Genomic DNA, 19659 nt, shown 5'->3' with positions numbered 1-19659 from the left:
TGATATGTCATATTTCCAGGACTGAAGATGGTGGGCATTCCTGCAGAAGATTTTTTATGTGTTGGCCGGGCCTCTAGTCTCTCGGATTAGAATTGATTATGCTGTCTTTGTGTTACAGAAGGTTCCTGTTGTAAAAGAGGAAGATGAACCGGAGGAAGAAGATGAAGAAGAAATGGGCCATGCAGAAACCTACGCAGAGTATATGCCAATAAAATGTATGTCTTTGGGATTTGCCAAAATAATGAAAGACTTCCAAGTTCCTCTTGAACTTAAAAACTTTCCCACACACGTTATTATCTATTAGGATTTGTCAACATGGGCACTTAAGAATTTGACAAGCACCAGCTTTGTAATGTTTTAAACTAGAATATGTTTGAAAATATATACACATATACTGTGTTGTTTTTTTCTTCTATACAAAGTTAGAACTTTGTTTTAGGTTGAAGTCTTTTAAAACCAAGAATAAAAGCTTTCCCAGCCAGCGTGGCTCAATGGTTGAGTGTCAACCCATGAACCAGGAGGTCACGGTTCGATTCCCTATCTGGGCACATTCCCGGGTTGCGAGCTCAATCCCCTGTGTGCGGTGTGCAGGAGGCAGCCGATCAATAACTCTCTCTCAACATTGATGTTTCTATCTCTCTCCCTCTCCCTTCCTCTCTGAAATTAATAAAGATATATTTTTTAAAAAGAATAAAAGCTTGGGTTTATATTGTTTTGAGTTAGCAGTGAATATAAAATCAATAAATTGCAGAGATGTAAATATGTACTTTGTGTAATTTATAGAGCTTATTTAAAACAAAAAACAGCCCTGGCTGGTTTGGCTCAGTGGATAGAGCGTCAGCCTGCAGACTGAAGGGTCCCAGGTTCGATTCCGGTCAAGGACACATGCCAGGGTTTCGGGCTCAATCCCCAGTAGGAGGTGTGCGGGAGGCAGCCGATCAATGATTCTCTCTCATTATTGATGTTTCCATCTTTCTCTCCCTCTCCCTGCCTCTCTGAAATCAATACAAATATATTTAAAAAACAAAACAAAAACATGGGGATCTTAAAGATAAAATGTGCTATTTAAACGCATTGGCTTACATTAACATCATTTCTGTCTTTTTTCCATAATGACCATGAAAATTAATAATTACTTGTGTTTTATATATATAATACTCTGTTTTTCTATAAAAAGCCACTAATAATACCACTTAACCTAAAAATGTCTGTTTACCAACCATGTATGGGTTCTAAGATCTCATACTTTTCTGCTTATCTAAAATGAGCTTTGGGCCGTAACCGGTTTGGCTCAGTGGATAGAGCATCGGCCTGCGGACTGAAAGGTCCCTGGTTCAATTCCAGTCAAGAGCATGTGCCTTGGTTGTGGGCACATCTCCAGTGGGAAGTGTGCAGGAGGCAGCTGATGGATGTTTCTCTCTCATCGATGTTTCTAACTATCTCTCTCCCTTCCTCTCTGTAAAAAATCAATAAAAAATATATTTAAAAAAAAATAATAAAATGAGCTTTGGATTGTGGTATCGGAAATTTTCCAATAATAGTCTTCACAAAAGGATTGAAAGTTTACCGGTGGCCCTTTAAACCAGAGGTCTGCAAAGTAAATCTGGACCATTGTCCATATTTATAAATAAAGTTCTGACTTGGCTGGCGTGGTTTAGTGTCAACCTATGAACCAGGAGGTCATGGTTCAATTCCCGGTCAGGGCACCTGACCAGGTGGTGGGCTCGGTCCCCAGTAGGGGGCGCGCAGGAGGCAGCCGATCAGTGAATCTCATCATTGATGTTTCTCCCTCCTCCCCCCACCCGTCTCTCTCCCCCTCTCCCTTCCTCTCTGAAATCAATAAAAATATATAAAGTTTATTGAAACATAGCCAAGCCCATTGGTTATTTATTGGCTATAGCTGCTTTAGCCCTGCTACAACAGCAATGTTCAGTAGATGTAGAAAAGACCAGTTGCCTCACAAAGCCAAAAATATTTACTACTTGACCATTTATAGAAAAAGTTTGCCGACTCCCAATTTTTCTTTAATATATTTTTTTTGATTTCAGAGAGGAAGGGGGAGAGGGAGAGAGAGAGAGAAACATCAATGATGAGAGAGAATCATTGATCGGCTGCCTCCTGCTTGCCCCCTACTGGGGATTGAGCCTGCAACCCGGGTATGTTCCCTTGACGAGAATCAAACCCAGGACCCTTCAGCCCACAGGCCAATGCTCTATCCACTGAGCCAAACCAGCTCGGGCCTGACTCCTATTGGAAATTATACTCACTTTATACATTTTGGGAAACTAGTTATTGTTTAATTTTGTAGCCAGGATTTCTTTTGAAATATCTTTCAAGATAAAATTATATTGCAGACCTTTTCCACTGATTTTGAAGTGAATGATTCATTCATTTAAATCCCTGAATCTAGGATTATGTTCTGTTACTACTGGAGAACCTGGTGTGTACAGTAAGTTTATTTTTCTAAGTCTTTTTAATCACCAGGTCACTATTTAAAACATAGGTAGTTGATAAATTGGTCATTTCAGTCATAGGTAAAACACTGCAATATCTTGTAATATAAATGGAAGTATTATTACCTAGCATGATTAAAATGAAATATTTTTAAATTTTCATTTAGTAAAAATTGGGCTACGTCACCCGGATGCTGTGGTGGAAACTAGTTCTTTATCCAGTGTTACTCCTCCCGATGTTTGGTACAAAGCATCCATTTCTGAAGAAACCATTGACAATGGCTGGTTGTCAGCATTACAGCTTGAGGCAATTACATATGCAGCCCAGGTAAGCAATAATGTTTTATACAGTATTTATTCTTTAATCTTAATCTATATAATTGTTTCAGTCCAGAGGTAAGTTTTCCTTGCATGTAAAACTTGTGAATGCAGTATTTATAGAAATTTTATGTGTTAGGAAATTAAATGGCTAACACGGGTGTGCAGAGTGCATTGCTAGTGGAAATGACAAATGCTATACCTTGGAATTCAATGGGAATATGAATTAAAACTGAAAATGCATATATCCTTTGACCAAGCAGTTCCATTGCTGGGAGTCTATCCCATAGAACCACTGGGTAAGAACATCCACGTACGGCTGTATGTAGCAGCTTTTTCCTCCAGTAGCTGAAAGTTGTGTAAGTGTTGAAAGGGGCATGGAAGAATTCTCATTAAGTTGTTAATTTTAGTTAACCTGGTGCATGCGAGGGTAGCAAGATTGAATGTGTAGTAAATAAAAGGAAAGTATCCATGCCAAGCCAAGCTGTATGTCATTTATATAAACATAGGTCATGTTAATATAACCCTAAAAAATGTATGAAAAACAGATCACCAAAATATCAAAAGGAGTAATTAATCTGCTTTTTTTTTTCTCCCAGCAACATGAAACATTCCTACCTAATGGAGATCGTGCTGGCTTCTTAATAGGTGATGGTGCTGGTGTAGGGAAAGGAAGGACGATAGCAGGAATCATCTATGAAAATTATTTGTTGAGTAGAAAACGAGCATTGTGGTAAGTGCTAAAGACTGGCTATAGAAGCTTTCCTATGTGGATAGTTACTTCTGCATGTGGGCAAGGGGTTTAATGAGTAGGTATGTGGTTTTTGAAGGGTTAAGGCCTGGCTTTAATTTCTGAAAACTGGCAGAACGATGGAATTTGTATGTATTTACTTACTATTTATTTATTTTTGTGGCAGGTTCAGTGTTTCTAATGATTTGAAATATGATGCTGAAAGAGATTTGAGGGATATTGGAGCAAAAAACATTTTGGTCCATTCATTAAATAAGGTATGGACGTTTTCTGTTCAGTTGGTCATTCACTAAATATTCACTCACATGTGATATGGGAATAATAAGTTTCTTCTTCAGAGGGTGGTTGTAAGGATTCAGTGAGTTATTTCACAGGAAACCTAGTGAGTGCTGAATTTACTTCTGAAAGGGTGCAGTATAATAAAGCTGGACAGATGGTGTGCTCATCACAGCATTTAGGCAATTACTGCAGTTGGAGACTGGTTTAGACCCTTGTGCATCAGTGGACTGTGTACCAGACCTGTGCTCATATTAAGACAGTTCTCAAGTGGAAGAAAATGTGTCTCAGCGTCTAAAGCACAGTCCAGTGTGATTAGAATCTTAGGTTTTAGCAACTCTTCGTTGTCCTCCAGCTCTGCACCAATTGCTCAGTTACAGGGTGGAGTAGACAGACCTAATTCCTGCACGTCTCTCCCTGTAGCCCTTTGACAATATGTAAACATGAATCTACCTGCCACACGAGTCCCTGGTGGGCTCAGTGTTGTCCTACTCCCCGATGCTTTTCAGGGTGGGCCTTCCTGACTGGATTGATAGGTAAAGTGCTAGGGCTTGAGTGACTACTAACTGTTCAAAACAAAAACATGTAATTGGCACCTAAAATGTTTTTTTATTTCTGAGTCAGTGTAATTGAAGAAGGGCGCATTAACTATTAATCGCAATTCTTGTATTTTCCTCATTACTTAATTACAGTGATTTCTATATAGTAGTAAGTGCACATTAAATATTTGTAGAATGAATATTGTGACTTTTGTAGGAGAGTTTGATTTATAATCTTTTTTTGTGTGATAGACTTTTTTGACACTTTGAAAACTGTACCCTTGTAGCATAAAGCTGTGTATACATATATGTGTGGGTGTGTGTATGTATATTCATATGTGTAAGAAATTTCGTGTATGCTCTTAGGAAGTCCTTAACTCCCCTGAAGCCCACCGTGGACCACCAGATTCCTATCAACATGTGGATGGGATTCATGTTTCAGAGAGAAAAGTGTACTTATTAAATTCTTCTCTTCTCTTTTTCAGTTTAAGTATGGAAAAATTTCTTCCAAACATAATGGGAGTGTGAAAAAGGGTGTGATTTTTGCCACCTATTCTTCCCTTATTGGTGAGAGTCAGTCCGGCGGCAAATACAAAACAAGGCTAAAACAGCTTCTGCATTGGTGTGGCGATGACTTTGATGGCGTGGTATCCTTTGCAACAAGCGTTTTCATATTTTTTAATGGCACAAAAGTTAATGTAAGGAGGAACATTTGGAAAAGAGGAATCCCGAGATTAAATAAACAAATTGCTGGGACATCAGCTTTAATGATTACCCAGAGTCCAGCGGGTCAGAAAGTTGGCTCTGCTTTGTGGAGGAGGCCAGCATCGCAGTCCCTAGTTAGGAAAGTGATTGGAGGTGTGGGAAATGCTGAATACTGTTTCCCTTTGGGGATCCACATGGAATGTCCACATGGTAAAGTACCTGAGAAGACAGGTGACATGGTGCCTCCGTGCCTTCCTGACTGATTTGCTCACAGCTCACCCTCACTGTCTTAAATGGGGACATCAGTATTCCACATGCCGACTAAGTGGGTTACTATTAGAGCTTCCATGGACCGAATTTGACAAAATTATCTGTGTGGTGGACTTACTTGCCGTATGGATCTTTTCCTTCATTCTAATTAATAATTAAGTATCCGGTTAAATTGAATACCAAATTCAGTGGGTGCCTCTGAGACCTGAGGGAGGCGTTGAAGTCAAGGAGAGGCACATTGAGGGCTTCATTGATGTTTGTAATAATGAAAAAGAAAATCTGAACAGATAGGGCAACATGTTAAGATTGGACAAGGCTGGATGATAAGCACGTAGCTGTTATTTTAAAAGTTATTACCCAGGAGCTTGTTAACAACATCCTTTCCCCTAATAATCTTGAATTTTATGCCAGGGCCACCACCCTAGAAATCCTAGATGTTCCCAAAGGGAAATAAAAGGTAACTTCCTGGGAGATCAAAGGCACACGCTACTAATGTGATACATTCCTTAATTCATTCCTTACAGATAGTGTTTGATGAATGTCATAAAGCAAAAAACTTATGTCCTGTTGGTTCTTCAAAACCAACCAAGACAGGCTTAGCAGTCCTAGAGCTTCAGAACAAATTGCCAAAAGCCAGAGTTGTTTATGCTAGTGCCACTGGTGAGTAGCTGTTTATTTAAAAGATAGATGTGGTCTTTTTTCAGCTGTAATATGTTTTATTTTGCTTTTTCAGGTGCTTCTGAACCACGAAACATGGCTTATATGAACCGTCTTGGAATATGGGGTGAAGGAACTCCATTTAGAGAATTCAGTGATTTTATTCAAGCAGTGGAACGGAGGTAAATGCAACTGACTGTACACTATTTGCTCTCAGAAGCAGTCTAAAAGATGTGTATTGCTAAAACCTCTCTCCCATATGTTAAAGCCCTACTATATTTAATGATAGTTACTGTGTGTTTTAATTTTATTCAGAGGTGTTGGTGCCATGGAAATAGTTGCTATGGATATGAAGCTTAGAGGAATGTACATTGCTCGACAGCTGAGCTTTACTGGAGTGACCTTCAAAATTGAGGAAGTTCTTCTTTCTCAGAGCTATGTAAAAATGTACAACAAAGCAGTCAAGCTGGTAAGATCTTTTCCCTTAATTCCTAGTATTTTTAATGCACCTGCTAATGTTTCTGTTAGTTTTGTTCAGTGTAATGTGGGTGAGCCCATGAGAGTATATTTCTCCCAGAAAACACACAAATCATCAGGTTCTTATTTTCCTAATATTCCAAGCCTTCTCTTTCCTAATTTATTAAAAATAGCCATTTATTTAAGTTGCATGGTTTTAAAAATCACAATGTAACTATTTCCTAAAATACCTTTATCAGTTCATAAGAATTTTGGGACAGGTTTATGTAAGCATCCTAAAAATCCTTTTAAGAGATCCCAAAATTAATGAATATTCTTCATTAAATTAATGTTAAATGATCTTGCCCTTAGCATTATTTTGATTGAACCAGTTATCCTTCCTATCTAATAAAAGAGAAACATGGTAATTAGCCGTACATCCGCTACCCTTCCCATTGGCTAATCAGGGCAATATGCAAATTAACTGCCAGCCAAGATGGCGGCAGGCAGCCATGCACTGAAGTGAACAGGGAGGCTTGCTTGCTCCAGTGACTGCAGACTCCAACGTTCCCCGCTTGACTTGCCTGCCTCTCAGCTGCAACTCTAAGCAACTATGTTGCAAATATAGAAGCTAAACAAAACCCCAGAAACCTGCATTAGTCAGCCAGGCTTCAGCCAGTCGGACCGCAACATTGTATCAAATACATAAGGTAAAGGCCAGAAACCTGCTTTCAACAGTGAGGCCTCAGAGCTAAAGCTGGCCCAGAATAAAAAAGAAAAAGAAAAAAAGGAGAGGTTGGGAGCTTCAGTCACCCGCCAACCTGAAAACGGCCCTCAGCCCCTCAGCCAGACTGGCCAGGCACCCCAGTGGGGACCCCCACCCTGATCCAGGACACCCTTCAGGGCAAACCAGCCGGCCCCCACCCGTGCACCAGGCCTCTATTCTATATAGTAAAAGGGTAATATGCCTCCTGGCACCAGGATCAGCGTAACAGGGGGCAGCGCCCAAACCCCCTGATCGCCCTGCGGCTCTGTGTGTGACAGGGGGCGGGGCCACAACCTCCCTATCCTCCCTGCTCTGTTCGTGACAGGGGAAGGCGCCCCAACCCCCTGATCAGCCCTGCTCTGTGCCTGATAGGGGGGAGCTCCCCAAACCCCTGACCGCCCTGCAGCTCTGACAGGGTGCGGCGCCCCAACCCCCTGATCGGCCCTGCTCTGTGTGTGACAGGGTGTGGCGCCCCAACCCCCTAATCGGCTGGTCCTGCTCTGTGTGTGACAGGGTGCAGCGCCCCAACCCCTTCCCCCCCCACGGGCCCTGCTCTGTGTGTGACGGGGTAGAGCCATAACCTCCCCATCGGCCCTGCCCTGAGTGTGACAGTGGCAGCGCCCCAACCCCCTGATTGGCCCTGCTCTGTGGGTGATCGAGGGCGGCGCCCCAACCCCATCCCCCACGGGCCCTGCTCTGTGTGTGACAGGGGGCGGTGCCCCAACTCCCCTGATGGGCTCTGTTCTGTGCATGACAGGGGGCAGCGCCCCAACCCACTGATCCACCCTGCTCTGTGCGTGACAGGGGGCGGTGCCCCATCTCCCCAATCGGCTGTACCCTGAGCGTGACTAGGGGTGGCATCGCAACCTCCTGATCTGCCCTGCTCTGTGCATGACAGGGGGCAGCGCCCCAACTCCCCAATCGGCCCTGCTCTGAGTCCGACCAGGGGCTGCACCTAGGGATTGGGCCTGCCCTCTGCCACCCGGGAGCAGGCCTAAGCCAGCAGGTCATTATCTCCTGAAGGGCCCAGACTACGAGAGGGCACAGGATGGGCTGAGAGACCCCCTTCCCCCCCGAGTGCACAAATTTTTGTGCCCCGGGCCTCTAGTTTTAAAATAATTTGCACTCAAAGTTGAAATACTTAAAATGTCGGTTGTGCATCTTCAGTGGGTCATTGCAAGAGAGCGGTTTCAGCAAGCTGCGGATCTGATTGATGCTGAGCAGCGAATGAAGAAGTCCATGTGGGGTCAGTTCTGGTCTGCTCACCAGAGGTTTTTCAAATACTTGTGCATAGCATCCAAAGTTAAGAGAGTTGTGCAGCTGGCTCGAGAGGAAATTAAGAATGGAAAAGTAAGTTGGAAAACATATTAAGAGATTTCTTCTTTGGAAATGTTTCTTTTTCTTTTTTTTTTAACCTTCTTTGTTGAGGTTTCCTACTTGTAAAGCCTGCTCTTTTTAAAGGATAGTAGTAAAAGTATTAATACAGTTAAGACTGTGAAAAATACAGGTTTTAAAATAACAATAGCAACGTGTGGTTATAAAGAATTTAGATAGCTCAAAAAATGTAAAGAATAGCCATGACTATAATTTGGCCATTGTTGATATAACTGCTGATAACATGTGGATATATATTTATTAAGGGTTTTTTTCTTCGTGATGAATATATCTCTACTTAAAGCACAAAGAAATCTGGGGCGGGGCTTCCAGCGAGTCCACTGCTGTATGCTATTTCCTAGCTAAGTTCTTATACGTAGCATCTCTCAAATACATGTAGACTAAATAAATGAGCACATGTGTACAATAATGGTCATTCTTGCCGAAACCGGTTTGGCTCAGTGGATAGAGCGTCGGCCTGCGGACTGAAAGGTCCCGGGTTCGATTCCGGTCAAGGGCATGTACCTGGGTTGCAGGCACATCCCCAGTGGGGGATGCGCAGGAGGCGGCTGATCAATGTTTCTCTCTCATCGATGTTTCTGGCTCTCTATCTCTCTCCCTTCCTCTCTGTAAAAAATCAATAAAATATATTAAAAAAAAAAAAAATAATGGTCATTCTTGTTTGAAATCTTTTATTTTCCTAAGTATGTAAAATGCCTTTTAAAACCATGTGCTGCATGTTTTTCTTTATAATCACTATATTTTCTGTTTCTCCAGTGTGTTGTAATTGGCCTGCAGTCTACAGGAGAAGCCAGAACATTAGAAGCCTTGGAAGAGGGCGGGGGAGAGCTGAATGATTTTGTTTCAACGGCCAAGTAATGTTTTTAGTTTTGAGTTTTTACTTAGGTCAGCGATTTTCAACCTTTTTCATCTCATGGCACACATAAACTAATGAAAATTCTATGGCACGCCAAAAAATACATTTTTTGCCAATCTGACCAAAAAAAAGAAAAGGTATAATTTTGATAGATTCATACTGGAGGGCTATTGTTGTGTTGGCTGTTGTCATTTTTTTATTTGACAATCTAAAGGAAAAGGGGTCAGTGCCCCTAAGTTTTAAAACTTGGTATTGGATATTTTAAAAATTATTGCGGCACACTGGTTGAAAATCACTGACTTAGATGAACTTAAATGTTGGCATTTCCTGGAGCTAAAATTTTTGGTTCACCTATATCATCTTTTAAAGTTTTTCTGATCTTAGGTTTTGCAATTCTGTGTGGATCCATACACTATATCTTTTGGAAAACAACAGAAATGCTGAAATGTTAAGCATTTTGACAGTATTATTCCAAGTGTTTGGATGATTACTGAAAGGCTTGATTTTTGTTTTGCACCTCTTGGAAATGTGACAGCTGGGTCTAGTTTCTGTTTTACTTTCGCATTTGTGTATTTCGAATTGCAGTTTCAATAAGTATATAAGCAATAAGTATAGTTTGTCCCAATATAGGAAGCTCTAATAATTGCAAATAGTCATGAGATTGAAAAAGAGTTTTACGAAAATGTTTTGGCGTTGTATTTCAGTTTGTTTGCCTAACCTGCCAGTTCCTACTATGGTAGTAAAATTAGCAAAATGACTTGCCACCATACTATTTCTTGCTTTAGTGGATACATTCAAATGGCTCTTTTTAAAGTAGATATAAACAAAAACCACTTTTAAAAGCAAAACATGCCCCTGTTAATCTGTATTTTTCTGAACTTGGGTGCCTAGTACTGCCTTTTCTAAAATGATAATCATTAGTCATGTGTGGATATTGAGCAGGTGACTTGGCTAGTCCAAATTAAGTTGTGGTGTAAGTATAAAGTACACACCAAGTTTCAAAGACTTCAGATAAAATAACATAAAATAGTTAACTGATTACATGTTGAAGTGATATAATGAGTTAAGTAAAATATATTGTTAAAATTTTACATTTTCTTTTACTTTTTAATGTAGCTATTTGAAGGTAAAAATTAAGTATTTGGCTCTGCTTGCATTATATTGCAATTGGACAGCCTTGGCCTAGAATATTTAAATTCATTTGAGCTGGATTATCAGTATTTTGTAAGCTTGAACAAAGTATATTATCAATAAAAAAACAAAACAAAAAAAACGGAACCACTCATTGTCACTTTTTCTCTCTCCTACAGAGGAGTGTTGCAGTCACTCATCGAAAAGCACTTCCCTGCTCCAGACAGGAAAAAGCTTTATAGTTTGCTGGGAATCGATTTGACAGCTCCAAGTAACAACAGTTCACCAAGAGACAGTCCTTGTAAAGAAAATAAAATAAAGAAGCGGAAAGGTGTGTGTGTGTGTGTGTCTGGTTTTAATGTTGTTGAAAATAGTATAGATTTGAAGCAGATATACTTTGGGAATTAACTGCTTTCATTGAATCAGCAATTGGCTGCATATTTTCAGTGTTGCTCATGTAGTTTCCAGTGCACAAGAAACCCTTTTTAAATCATGGCTTGAACCATTTGAATAGTGCTGTCATGGCCCGGCTAGCGAGGCTCAGTGGTTGAACATTGATCTATGAACCAGGAGGTCACGGTTCGATTGCCGGTCAGGGCACACGCCCAGGTTGTGGGCTTGATCCTCGGTGTGGGGCATGGAGGAGGCAGCCGATCAGTGATTCTCTCTCGTCATTGATGTTTCTATCTCTTTAACTCCTTTCCTCTCTGAAATGAATAAAAGTATTTTTTTTAAAAAATAGTGCTAGCATGGTGTTAAGCACTGGCATCCATATGAAAGCAGGTCTTAGGTTTTCAGTTTTGTAGACAGGAAATTAAGGTCCAGGAAGACTAAGAGGTTAAGGAGTTTTCCCAGGTTCACAACAGCTAGTAGGTGATATATGGGAAGCAGAATCTAGGTCTTTATGTTGTCAAAACTGCACATTTGTGTATTTATAGTCTTATTTAAAGAGGCTTCTGTTAGTTTATTATTTCATTATTGAAATACATGAGCCAATGTTTGTTAGACATTTTCTAGTAATAGAAACATGGGTTTGTGTTCAGGTGCTAAGTTGTTTGAGAAGTTGCCTTCTCAGGCTCTTTCTCAAGGGTGATTGATGATAACTTACTGTGAAACCTGATGCTGTGAACTCTAAACACAATGCCTGACACTTTACCCTTGTTTCATTCATTCTAAGAAATACATTTTCTAATATGCCTGAAAGTGGCTTTGTTATTATAGTATAATTGGCAGTGTTTTTATTAACTTAGTGTCATGGCATGAAAAGTAATGCTGTTTCAGATATCTTTTCTGAATATTCAGTAACATAATTTAAATCAGCGCCTTCTGTGGCTTAAGTACAGTTTTATCAATTGTTTACAGTTGAACCTTGAACAACACGGGAGTTAGCAGCAACCCCCAAGTTTTGGGGGAGTGCAACTTTTGACTCCCCCAAAACTTAACTACTAACAGCCTGTTGTTGACTGTAAGCCTTACCGATAACATAGATTGTCAGTTAACATATTTTTTGTGTTATATTCTGTGCATTATATACTGTATCCTTCTACTAAACTAAGACAGAGAAAAGCAAATGTTATTAAAATCATAAGATTGTAAAAATGACACTTTTGTACTTATTGAAAAAAATCAGCACATAAGTGGACTTATGCAGTTCAAACCCATGCTGTCAATGGTCAGCTGTATTCCAGCAAGTCTTTTTTTTTATATATATATATCTTTATTGATTTCAGAAAAGAAGAGTGAGGGAGGGAGAGAGAGAAACATCAATCATAAGAGAAAATCAGCGATCGGCTGCCTCCCACACACCCCCCTACAAGGGATCGAACGCGCAACCCAGGCATGTGCCCTTGACTGGAATTGAACCTGTGATTCTTCAGTCCGCAGGCCAACACTCTATCCATTGAGCCAAACCGGCTAGGGCTTTAATATTTTTTTTTAAGTATTCTGTAAAACTATGATTATTTAGGCATCTTCTCTCAACCTGATAAACAAATTGTGACAGCGCCAGAGGTTCTGTTTTATCTCTGTTCTGATTTTATTTGAAACTTTTACCCTTGAAGGCAGTCTTGAGTTTTTAATTATGTATCTAATTTTTTCTTAAGAATAAATTAGATACATAATTGAACATAACCTAATTTCTGTGTTAGTCCAAAAGGTTAGCGCTTTTTTGTAAATTTTATTTGTTCTTACATATTTACGTAAATGCTCCCCTTCTACCGGTCTCATTCGAATTAACTCATGAACTAAATGTGATTTTCTGGATTTTGAGAACAGTGTGTTTGGCTGACTGTCTTTTCCACGGTTTGAGGGTAGGTGAAGAAATAACTCGAGAAGCCAAAAAAGCACGGAAAGTGGGTGGCCTCACCGGGAGCAGCTCTGACGACAGTGGGAGCGAATCCGATGCCTCTGATAACGAGGAGAGTGACTATGCGAGCTCCAAGAACCTGAGTTCTGGAGATGATGACGACTTCAACCCATTCAGAGATGAGTCCAGTGAGGACGATGAGGATGGTGAGTTCGTCAGTGTGTTAAATGGAAGCTGAGGGGTCGTTATTTTTGGTTATTTGACGTGGGATATTGTAGTAACACCTTTTATCCTCTGTGAAGTAAACACAAGACACAGATTCTAGTCTTTGCTTGGTGGAGAGCTCCTAGACTGTCTTCTGGAGGGTTAGCTTACTTTGTGAGATGATCTCAGTTTTGTGCAGTTATTTTAACCTCAAACCATGGACTTGGGTGTGGATGTACTGGACACTGTAGTTGGCAACCGTTTACAAGTTATCAGTTAATAGTACAAAAAAGCTCAATGGTTCTGTCCTTTGAAGATTCCCACTTGTTTTAACAAATGATTTGACACCTATCTTTTCTTTCAGATCCTTGGTTAATCAGAAAAGACCACAAGAAAAACAAAGATAAAAAAAGAAAGAAAAGTATAGATCCAGATTCTATTCAAAGTGCCTTATTAGCATCAGGTCTTGGATCAAAACGACCTAGTTTTTCATCCACACCAGTTATTTCACCTGTTCCTAACAGTGTACCAGGTATCCATGTGAAAGCTTGCTTTGTGAAATGTACTTTTAATTTAAACAAAACAAATATTTAAACTCTATACTGATTTTTAACAAATGTACTTTATCTAGCTAACAGCAACACCAACAGCAACAGCAGCCTTATAACAAGTCAGGATGCCGTGGAAAGGGCCCAGCAAATGAAGAAAGACCTACTTGATAAACTAGAAAAATTAGCTGAAGACCTCCCTCCTAATACCCTGGATGAGCTGATTGATGAACTTGGCGGCCCTGAGAATGTTGCTGAGGTATATAGGATTTGAGCAGGGCTGTGTCTCTCCTTGGTAATTTTTTGCCGCCTTTAAAACCCTGTAGAATGAGTGGTATTTTGGGTATCATCACATGATCTGTCTAGTTTCCTCTCAGATCTTAGGGCCCTTGTTCTTACTCTGTCCTCATCCCAAGCTCATAGTGTCTGCGTGTCTGCCCTGAGATACTCAACTCTGTCCCTGCGCTGAAGGCAGCCTCTGATCATTGCCACATGCCTGTTATCTCCACTGGAATCTGAACTTTTCAAAACCAGGGGCTCTGTTGCAATGTTTCTCCCACAGCGCCTGGTGCAGCACAGGCCGTGCAATACATGTTGGCTCATCATCCCTTTGCCTCGCACCAGGTTTCTCCAGTGAAGGAGTCCTGGGTCTGAATCAGGCACCTTAATTGTAAGTGGCAGTTTGTAAGTGGCACGGTTTGTTTGGCTTTGCAGATGACGGGCCGCAAGGGGAGGGTAGTAAGCAATGATGATGGAAGCATTTCTTATGAGTCAAGATCTGAACTTGATGTCCCTGTGGAAATATTAAATATCACAGAAAAACAAAGGTTTATGGATGGAGATAAGGTATGTTTTTCTGGGATGCTTTCTTCTTTTCCTTTCTTTTGGGGGATGCTTTTCAGTGATAAGAATACTGTCCATACGACCCTGGTGAGGCTGTAACGGCCCTGGTGGGGCTCAGACGGCCCTGGTGAGGTTGAGACTACTCCAGTGAGGTTGGGACAGACAAAGAGGACCAGTATAGACTGATGAACAGGAGTAGATACAGAGGCAGAGCAACATTGAACAGACTGTCAAACTACAGTGGGAAGTCTTGGGAGGGTTTGGGGGGGGGATTAAGAGATCAACCGAAGGACTTATATGCATGCATATAAGATTAACCAATGGACACAAGACACGGGGCGGGGGGGGGGGGGGGGGGGGGGTAGGGGCCGGGGGAATGTCAAGGGGGGGAAAAAAGGAGACATATGTAATACTCTTTGTAATAATTTAAGAAATAAAAATTATTTAAAAAATAAATAAATAAAAATAATCTTTTTACAACAACAACAACAAAAAAGAATACTGTCTATATAGTCAGACATTTAGATTAATCTTTAGAAGGTTTTTTTCTTTTAATATGAATTGTCCCTGTTTAATGTTGTTTTCCTATATTTTTTAGTAATTGCACACAATCAATGAACGTTCACATGTTTTATATATATTTTTAAAATATTTTTAAATTGATTTCAGAGAGGAAGGGAGAGGGAGAGAAATAGAAACATCAATGATAAGGAATCATCGAAGGGCTGCCTCCTATATGCCCCCTATTGGGGCTCAAGCCCACAACCTGGGCATGTGCCCTGACCGGGAATTGAACTATGACCTCCTGGTTCATAGGTCGTTGATCAACCACTGAGCCACACACTGGCATGTTCTCAACTTTAAGGATATTTTCTGGACCTTGTTCACATTACTACTACGTACCACACTTAGCTTCAAGAGAGACTGGGAAATGTAATCATTCTGGGCCTCCATGAACCCAGCTAAGATTGGGGGTTCTCTAATTTAGGAAGAGGAGAGTGGGTATTGATGGATCCCCAGTAATCTACCTAAGGACTTTATTTATACTTCACTGCTGGTCTTTGTGCAAAGATTACCTTTTTTTCTCTTACATTTGATACAGAATATTGCTATCATCTCGGAAGCTGCCAGCTCAGGTATTTCATTACAAGCAGATCGGAGAGCCAAGAATCAACGACGGCGAGTGCACATGACTTTGGAGTTGCCCTGGAGTGCAGACAGAGCCATTCAGCAGTTTGGTAAGGTCCTGCATGCATTTCACTCAGCAGACGGCAGATCCACTGGGGAAATGTGTACATGTCAGTCTGTATTTATTGTTAGACATCTTAAACTCCACATACATGTAGATTTTGGAGGTGTTGTGTGTAGCATGTACCTTAAAATAGGGAGTGCATCATGAATTCATACCTGTTTTACTTATTTAATATTTTTTCTTTCATGCCTGTTTTAAAAGATGTAAAAATCTGCAGTGGGACTTGATGGGGTTTGTGGCATTCTGTCCCAGAACAGGGCTTGTCAGGAGTGTCTTCATTACAGACCCTTGGGTTGATCAGGGCCTGTCAGAGCAGCTGCTGCTCACGTCCTTTTCGACCCTACAGCCTTCTCTCGGGGCACATCGCTCCTCCCCTCCTTCCATCTTCACGTCCCTGGGACCCGGTGATTATAAACAAGAATTTGGGCATAATCCATAGCAGCTGTTCATCAGCAACATTGTGGTTAACCAGATTGGGGTAGCAATAGTAATATATTTAGCATTTAACAGTTTTATGTTTTTCCTCTTGTTTCATGGTTTCTGGATCCCACCTTAGTGTTAAATGTTAGGAATAGATCTCAGAATTATCTGTTTCTAGTGAACACACTCTGATTTTTTTTTTTTAATGTTACAGGACGAACTCATAGATCAAACCAAGTTACAGCTCCTGAATATGTCTTTCTAATTTCTGAATTGGCGGGAGAACAAAGATTTGCATCTATTGTTGCTAAAAGACTTGAGAGTTTGGTAAGTTTTGGAGTTGTATAGATGTGTGTAAAGGCTGGTGTATGTTACCTGTCTGATTGGAAATTTTATGCTTTGATAGGGGGCACTTACACATGGTGACAGAAGAGCAACAGAATCCAGAGATTTGAGCAGGTTCAACTTTGACAATAAGGTACATTTCAGATTTCCATCTCTGATACTTGCAGTAGTGTGCTGGTTCGTGGAAGTGGGGGCTGTTGAAAACCTACCAATGCCACCTCTCCGGGTTTTGCTGTAAAATCATGGTTTCCCATAGACAGAAAGACAAGATTTCACACGTCGGTGAGATCTTCAGTGACCAGCTCTGCAATATAGTTATCTTTTTATTCCTATTGGAAGTAGGAATATAACACGTTTGTGAATGAATGAGGTGTGAGTTCCCAGAAGTTCTTGATTGACTGTCTGCTATGTGCAGAGGTGTGAAGTAGGCATTAGGCAGTACAGAATATGTACAAAAATAATTTGTTCCTGCTGTTTTTGATTCTGTGATACAATTATAATTTTTATAGTATTGACTTGGTCATGTGATTGAAGAGTACCCAAATGTTAAAACTGGTTTGTTTTTTGTTTTATTGCAGTATGGAAGAAATGCATTAGAAATTGTCATGAAGTCCATTGTAAACCTAGATTCTCCTATGGTATCACCGCCTCCAGATTACCCTGGAGAATTCTTTAAAGGTAACTTTAAAAAAATATATATTTTATTGATTTTTTTACAGAGAGGAAGGGAGAGGGATAGAGAGTTAGAAACATCGATGAGAGAGAAACACCGATCAGCTGCCTCCTGCACACTCCCTACTGGGTATGTGCCCGCAACCAAGGTACATGCCCTTGACTGGAATCGAACCTGGGACCCTTGAGTCCGCAGGCCGACGCTCAATCCATTGAGCCAAACCGGTTAGGGCTAAAGGTAACTTTTAAGAATAATCATAACAAAGGAAAATGAGTATTGATAAGGAGGTACTCAAACCTGTTCTAATGTGCAGTGTTTTTACTTTTTATAAAACTTAGAAATTGAAAGTTATTAGACACCTAAGTTGATCAATTGTAATAAGCAGTTGATTTATTAAATTTCATTCAAATGAAGATGCTTTTGCTCTTGATGGTGTACAGCGTGTTACTACTAGATTCATGGAGGAAAGTGGTTTGTTAGGTTCATTTAAAATTACTATGTCCAATAGCTTTTAAAATTAAATTTGAAAGTTAAAGTACCTTGGTTAATAATCTGTGGAGATTGGTGGGGGGCATAGATAAAATTGGCCATGTGCTAACAGTTGTTAAAATGGGGTAATGAGAATGTGTGTGGTTCACAGCATTTTCTTTACATTTGTATGTGTTTGGAAATTTCCATCCTATATAATAAAAGGCTAATATGCAAATCTACCGAACAGCGGAACGACCGGTCACCATGACATACACTGACCACCAGGGGGCAGATGCTTAATGCAGAAGCTGCCCCCTGGTGGTCAGTGCGCTCCCATAGGGGGAGATCTGCTCAGTCAGAAGCCGGGCTCACAGCTGGCGAGCGCAGTGGCCTCTCCCGTAAGGAGCAAGGGGTCCCAGGCTGTGAGAGGGTGCAGGCCGGGCTGAGGGACACACACACACACACACACACACACACACACCCTGCCCCAAGTGCACAAATGTTGTGCACCAGGCCTCTACTATTAAAAGAAAATTCTAGGTAGTGTTAAGGAAGTTCTTAGACCAATCCCGCAGATCTGTAGTATAGACTCTACCCCACAAATGTAAGTAGTTCAGTTGGTTTTAGTAACTCAGGAAACTGTGAACATATTTTGGAAAATAGATGTAAGAAGTAGGTATAAGATATTTCACGTATCATTGTAGAGTTAGCATTTTTCACTAGAAGGGCCTTTCCAGTTGAGCCAGTGTTTGGTGTTGGTAGCAGTCCATGTTGACATGTTAGGCAGGGTCTTTATGATCACCAACGGCATTTAACAGTTAAAGCCTTGGCCTTGTTGTTGTCTCTCTCCCTCTCCCCTTCTCTTTAAGATTACATGTTACTTAATCATCGTAAGTAATGAAAGAAACCTAAAGTGTATGGTGAAGAGTCAGTCTTGTCCTTACCTGCCACCTTCATTTCCACCTACCAAGGTTACAGATGTTGACAGTCTGAACAGTGACAGCCTTCCAGCATATTTTCCCTAAACACATCTTATCTTTTAAATGCAATTAACACTGTTTTTACAAAGTATTTTTCACTTAATACCTTACTGACATCTCTTACAAGCCAGTAGCTATAGCCCTAATACTTTTTTTTTTGTAACTGCATAGTGTTCTGCAGCTAGCTTATGTAAGTTTCTCCAGTTATTCCATTACTGGAATTCAGTGGGCTTTCCTGTTTTTTCCATTACAGACAGTGCTGGAAAATATATTATAAATATAGAGTTAGCATGCTCTAACCAACCTGGCCAAGGCCATAAGATATTTTAATGAAATATTAAACTAGAGTTATTTAATTATATCCTTGTGTGCAGGGTGCGGCAAAAGTAGGTTTATAGTTGTGAGTACTTAATTTTTGTATTGTTTAATATGATTTTCCATATGAAACCTACTTTTGTAAACCTACTTTTGCCCCACCCTATACAGGTAATTTATGGGGATTGGAGGGGTTCCCAAAGGAGGCGTTTTTTGCAGTAGAGATCTTTGTCTATACAGTTGTCATCCGCAGAATCTAGACAATTTTGAGCATGCAAATGAAAGTGTGTAAACCATGTCATCATGCTTCCTGTTGACCTTTTTCCCTCACTTCCTTATTCTGTAAGACACCAGTATTTTTTAAAGCTCCATAAACTGCTCTCTTAGTAACAAAATTCAGAACATGCTTACTATTATAGATGTTGTTTTGTTGCAAATTCTATGGGTGACAGCTGGTAGTCAAAGATCTCCACTGTCAAAGATTACTGTTGGAAAGATAAGAATTTTAAAAAATTTATTTTAGAGAGAAACATCGATTTGTTCCGCTTATTTATGCATTCATTGGTTGACTCTTGTATATATGTGCCCTGACCAGGGATTGAATCAGCATCCTTGGTGTATCAGTATGATGCTCTAACCAACCTGGCCAAGGCCATAAGATATTTTAATGAAATATTAAACTAGAGTGTGAGGCTTGAGTATTGTAGAAGTTCTGAGTTTCTAAAAACCT

At 40.4% G+C, this 19659-nt stretch overlaps 1 protein-coding gene across 5 annotated transcripts in view; it reads left to right on the top strand.

Annotated features, from left to right (window-relative positions):
* Positions 1 to 19659, top strand: part of SBNO1 (strawberry notch homolog 1) — a 53094-nt gene that overhangs the window by 18107 nt on the left and 15328 nt on the right. For 4 of the 5 annotated variants that reach the window (XM_070399929.1, XM_070399928.1, XM_070399932.1 and 1 more), the window contains 19 exons: positions 119 to 215; positions 2621 to 2781; positions 3371 to 3504; positions 3689 to 3779; positions 4823 to 4984; positions 5837 to 5972; positions 6046 to 6151; positions 6285 to 6438; positions 8359 to 8541; positions 9343 to 9440; positions 10753 to 10904; positions 12887 to 13084; positions 13447 to 13614; positions 13714 to 13889; positions 14345 to 14476; positions 15576 to 15711; positions 16360 to 16472; positions 16552 to 16623; positions 17069 to 17168. In XM_070399929.1, the coding sequence (XP_070256030.1) occupies positions 119 to 215; positions 2621 to 2781; positions 3371 to 3504; positions 3689 to 3779; positions 4823 to 4984; positions 5837 to 5972; positions 6046 to 6151; positions 6285 to 6438; positions 8359 to 8541; positions 9343 to 9440; positions 10753 to 10904; positions 12887 to 13084; positions 13447 to 13614; positions 13714 to 13889; positions 14345 to 14476; positions 15576 to 15711; positions 16360 to 16472; positions 16552 to 16623; positions 17069 to 17168 (2569 nt within the window). The remainder of the gene's footprint in view (positions 1 to 118; positions 216 to 2620; positions 2782 to 3370; positions 3505 to 3688; positions 3780 to 4822; positions 4985 to 5836; positions 5973 to 6045; positions 6152 to 6284; positions 6439 to 8358; positions 8542 to 9342; positions 9441 to 10752; positions 10905 to 12886; positions 13085 to 13446; positions 13615 to 13713; positions 13890 to 14344; positions 14477 to 15575; positions 15712 to 16359; positions 16473 to 16551; positions 16624 to 17068; positions 17169 to 19659) is intronic. The other variant, XM_070399930.1, reaches the window with a different exon arrangement.

This window comes from Myotis yumanensis, unplaced genomic scaffold (genome assembly GCF_028538775.1).
Source record: "Myotis yumanensis isolate MYYU_CA2020_CCGP unplaced genomic scaffold, mMyoYum1.0.hap1 SCAF_19, whole genome shotgun sequence".
Taxonomy (NCBI): domain Eukaryota; kingdom Metazoa; phylum Chordata; class Mammalia; order Chiroptera; family Vespertilionidae; genus Myotis; species Myotis yumanensis.
Note: the sequence above shows the minus strand (reverse complement) of the source record. Positions and strands in the feature narration are given on the sequence as shown.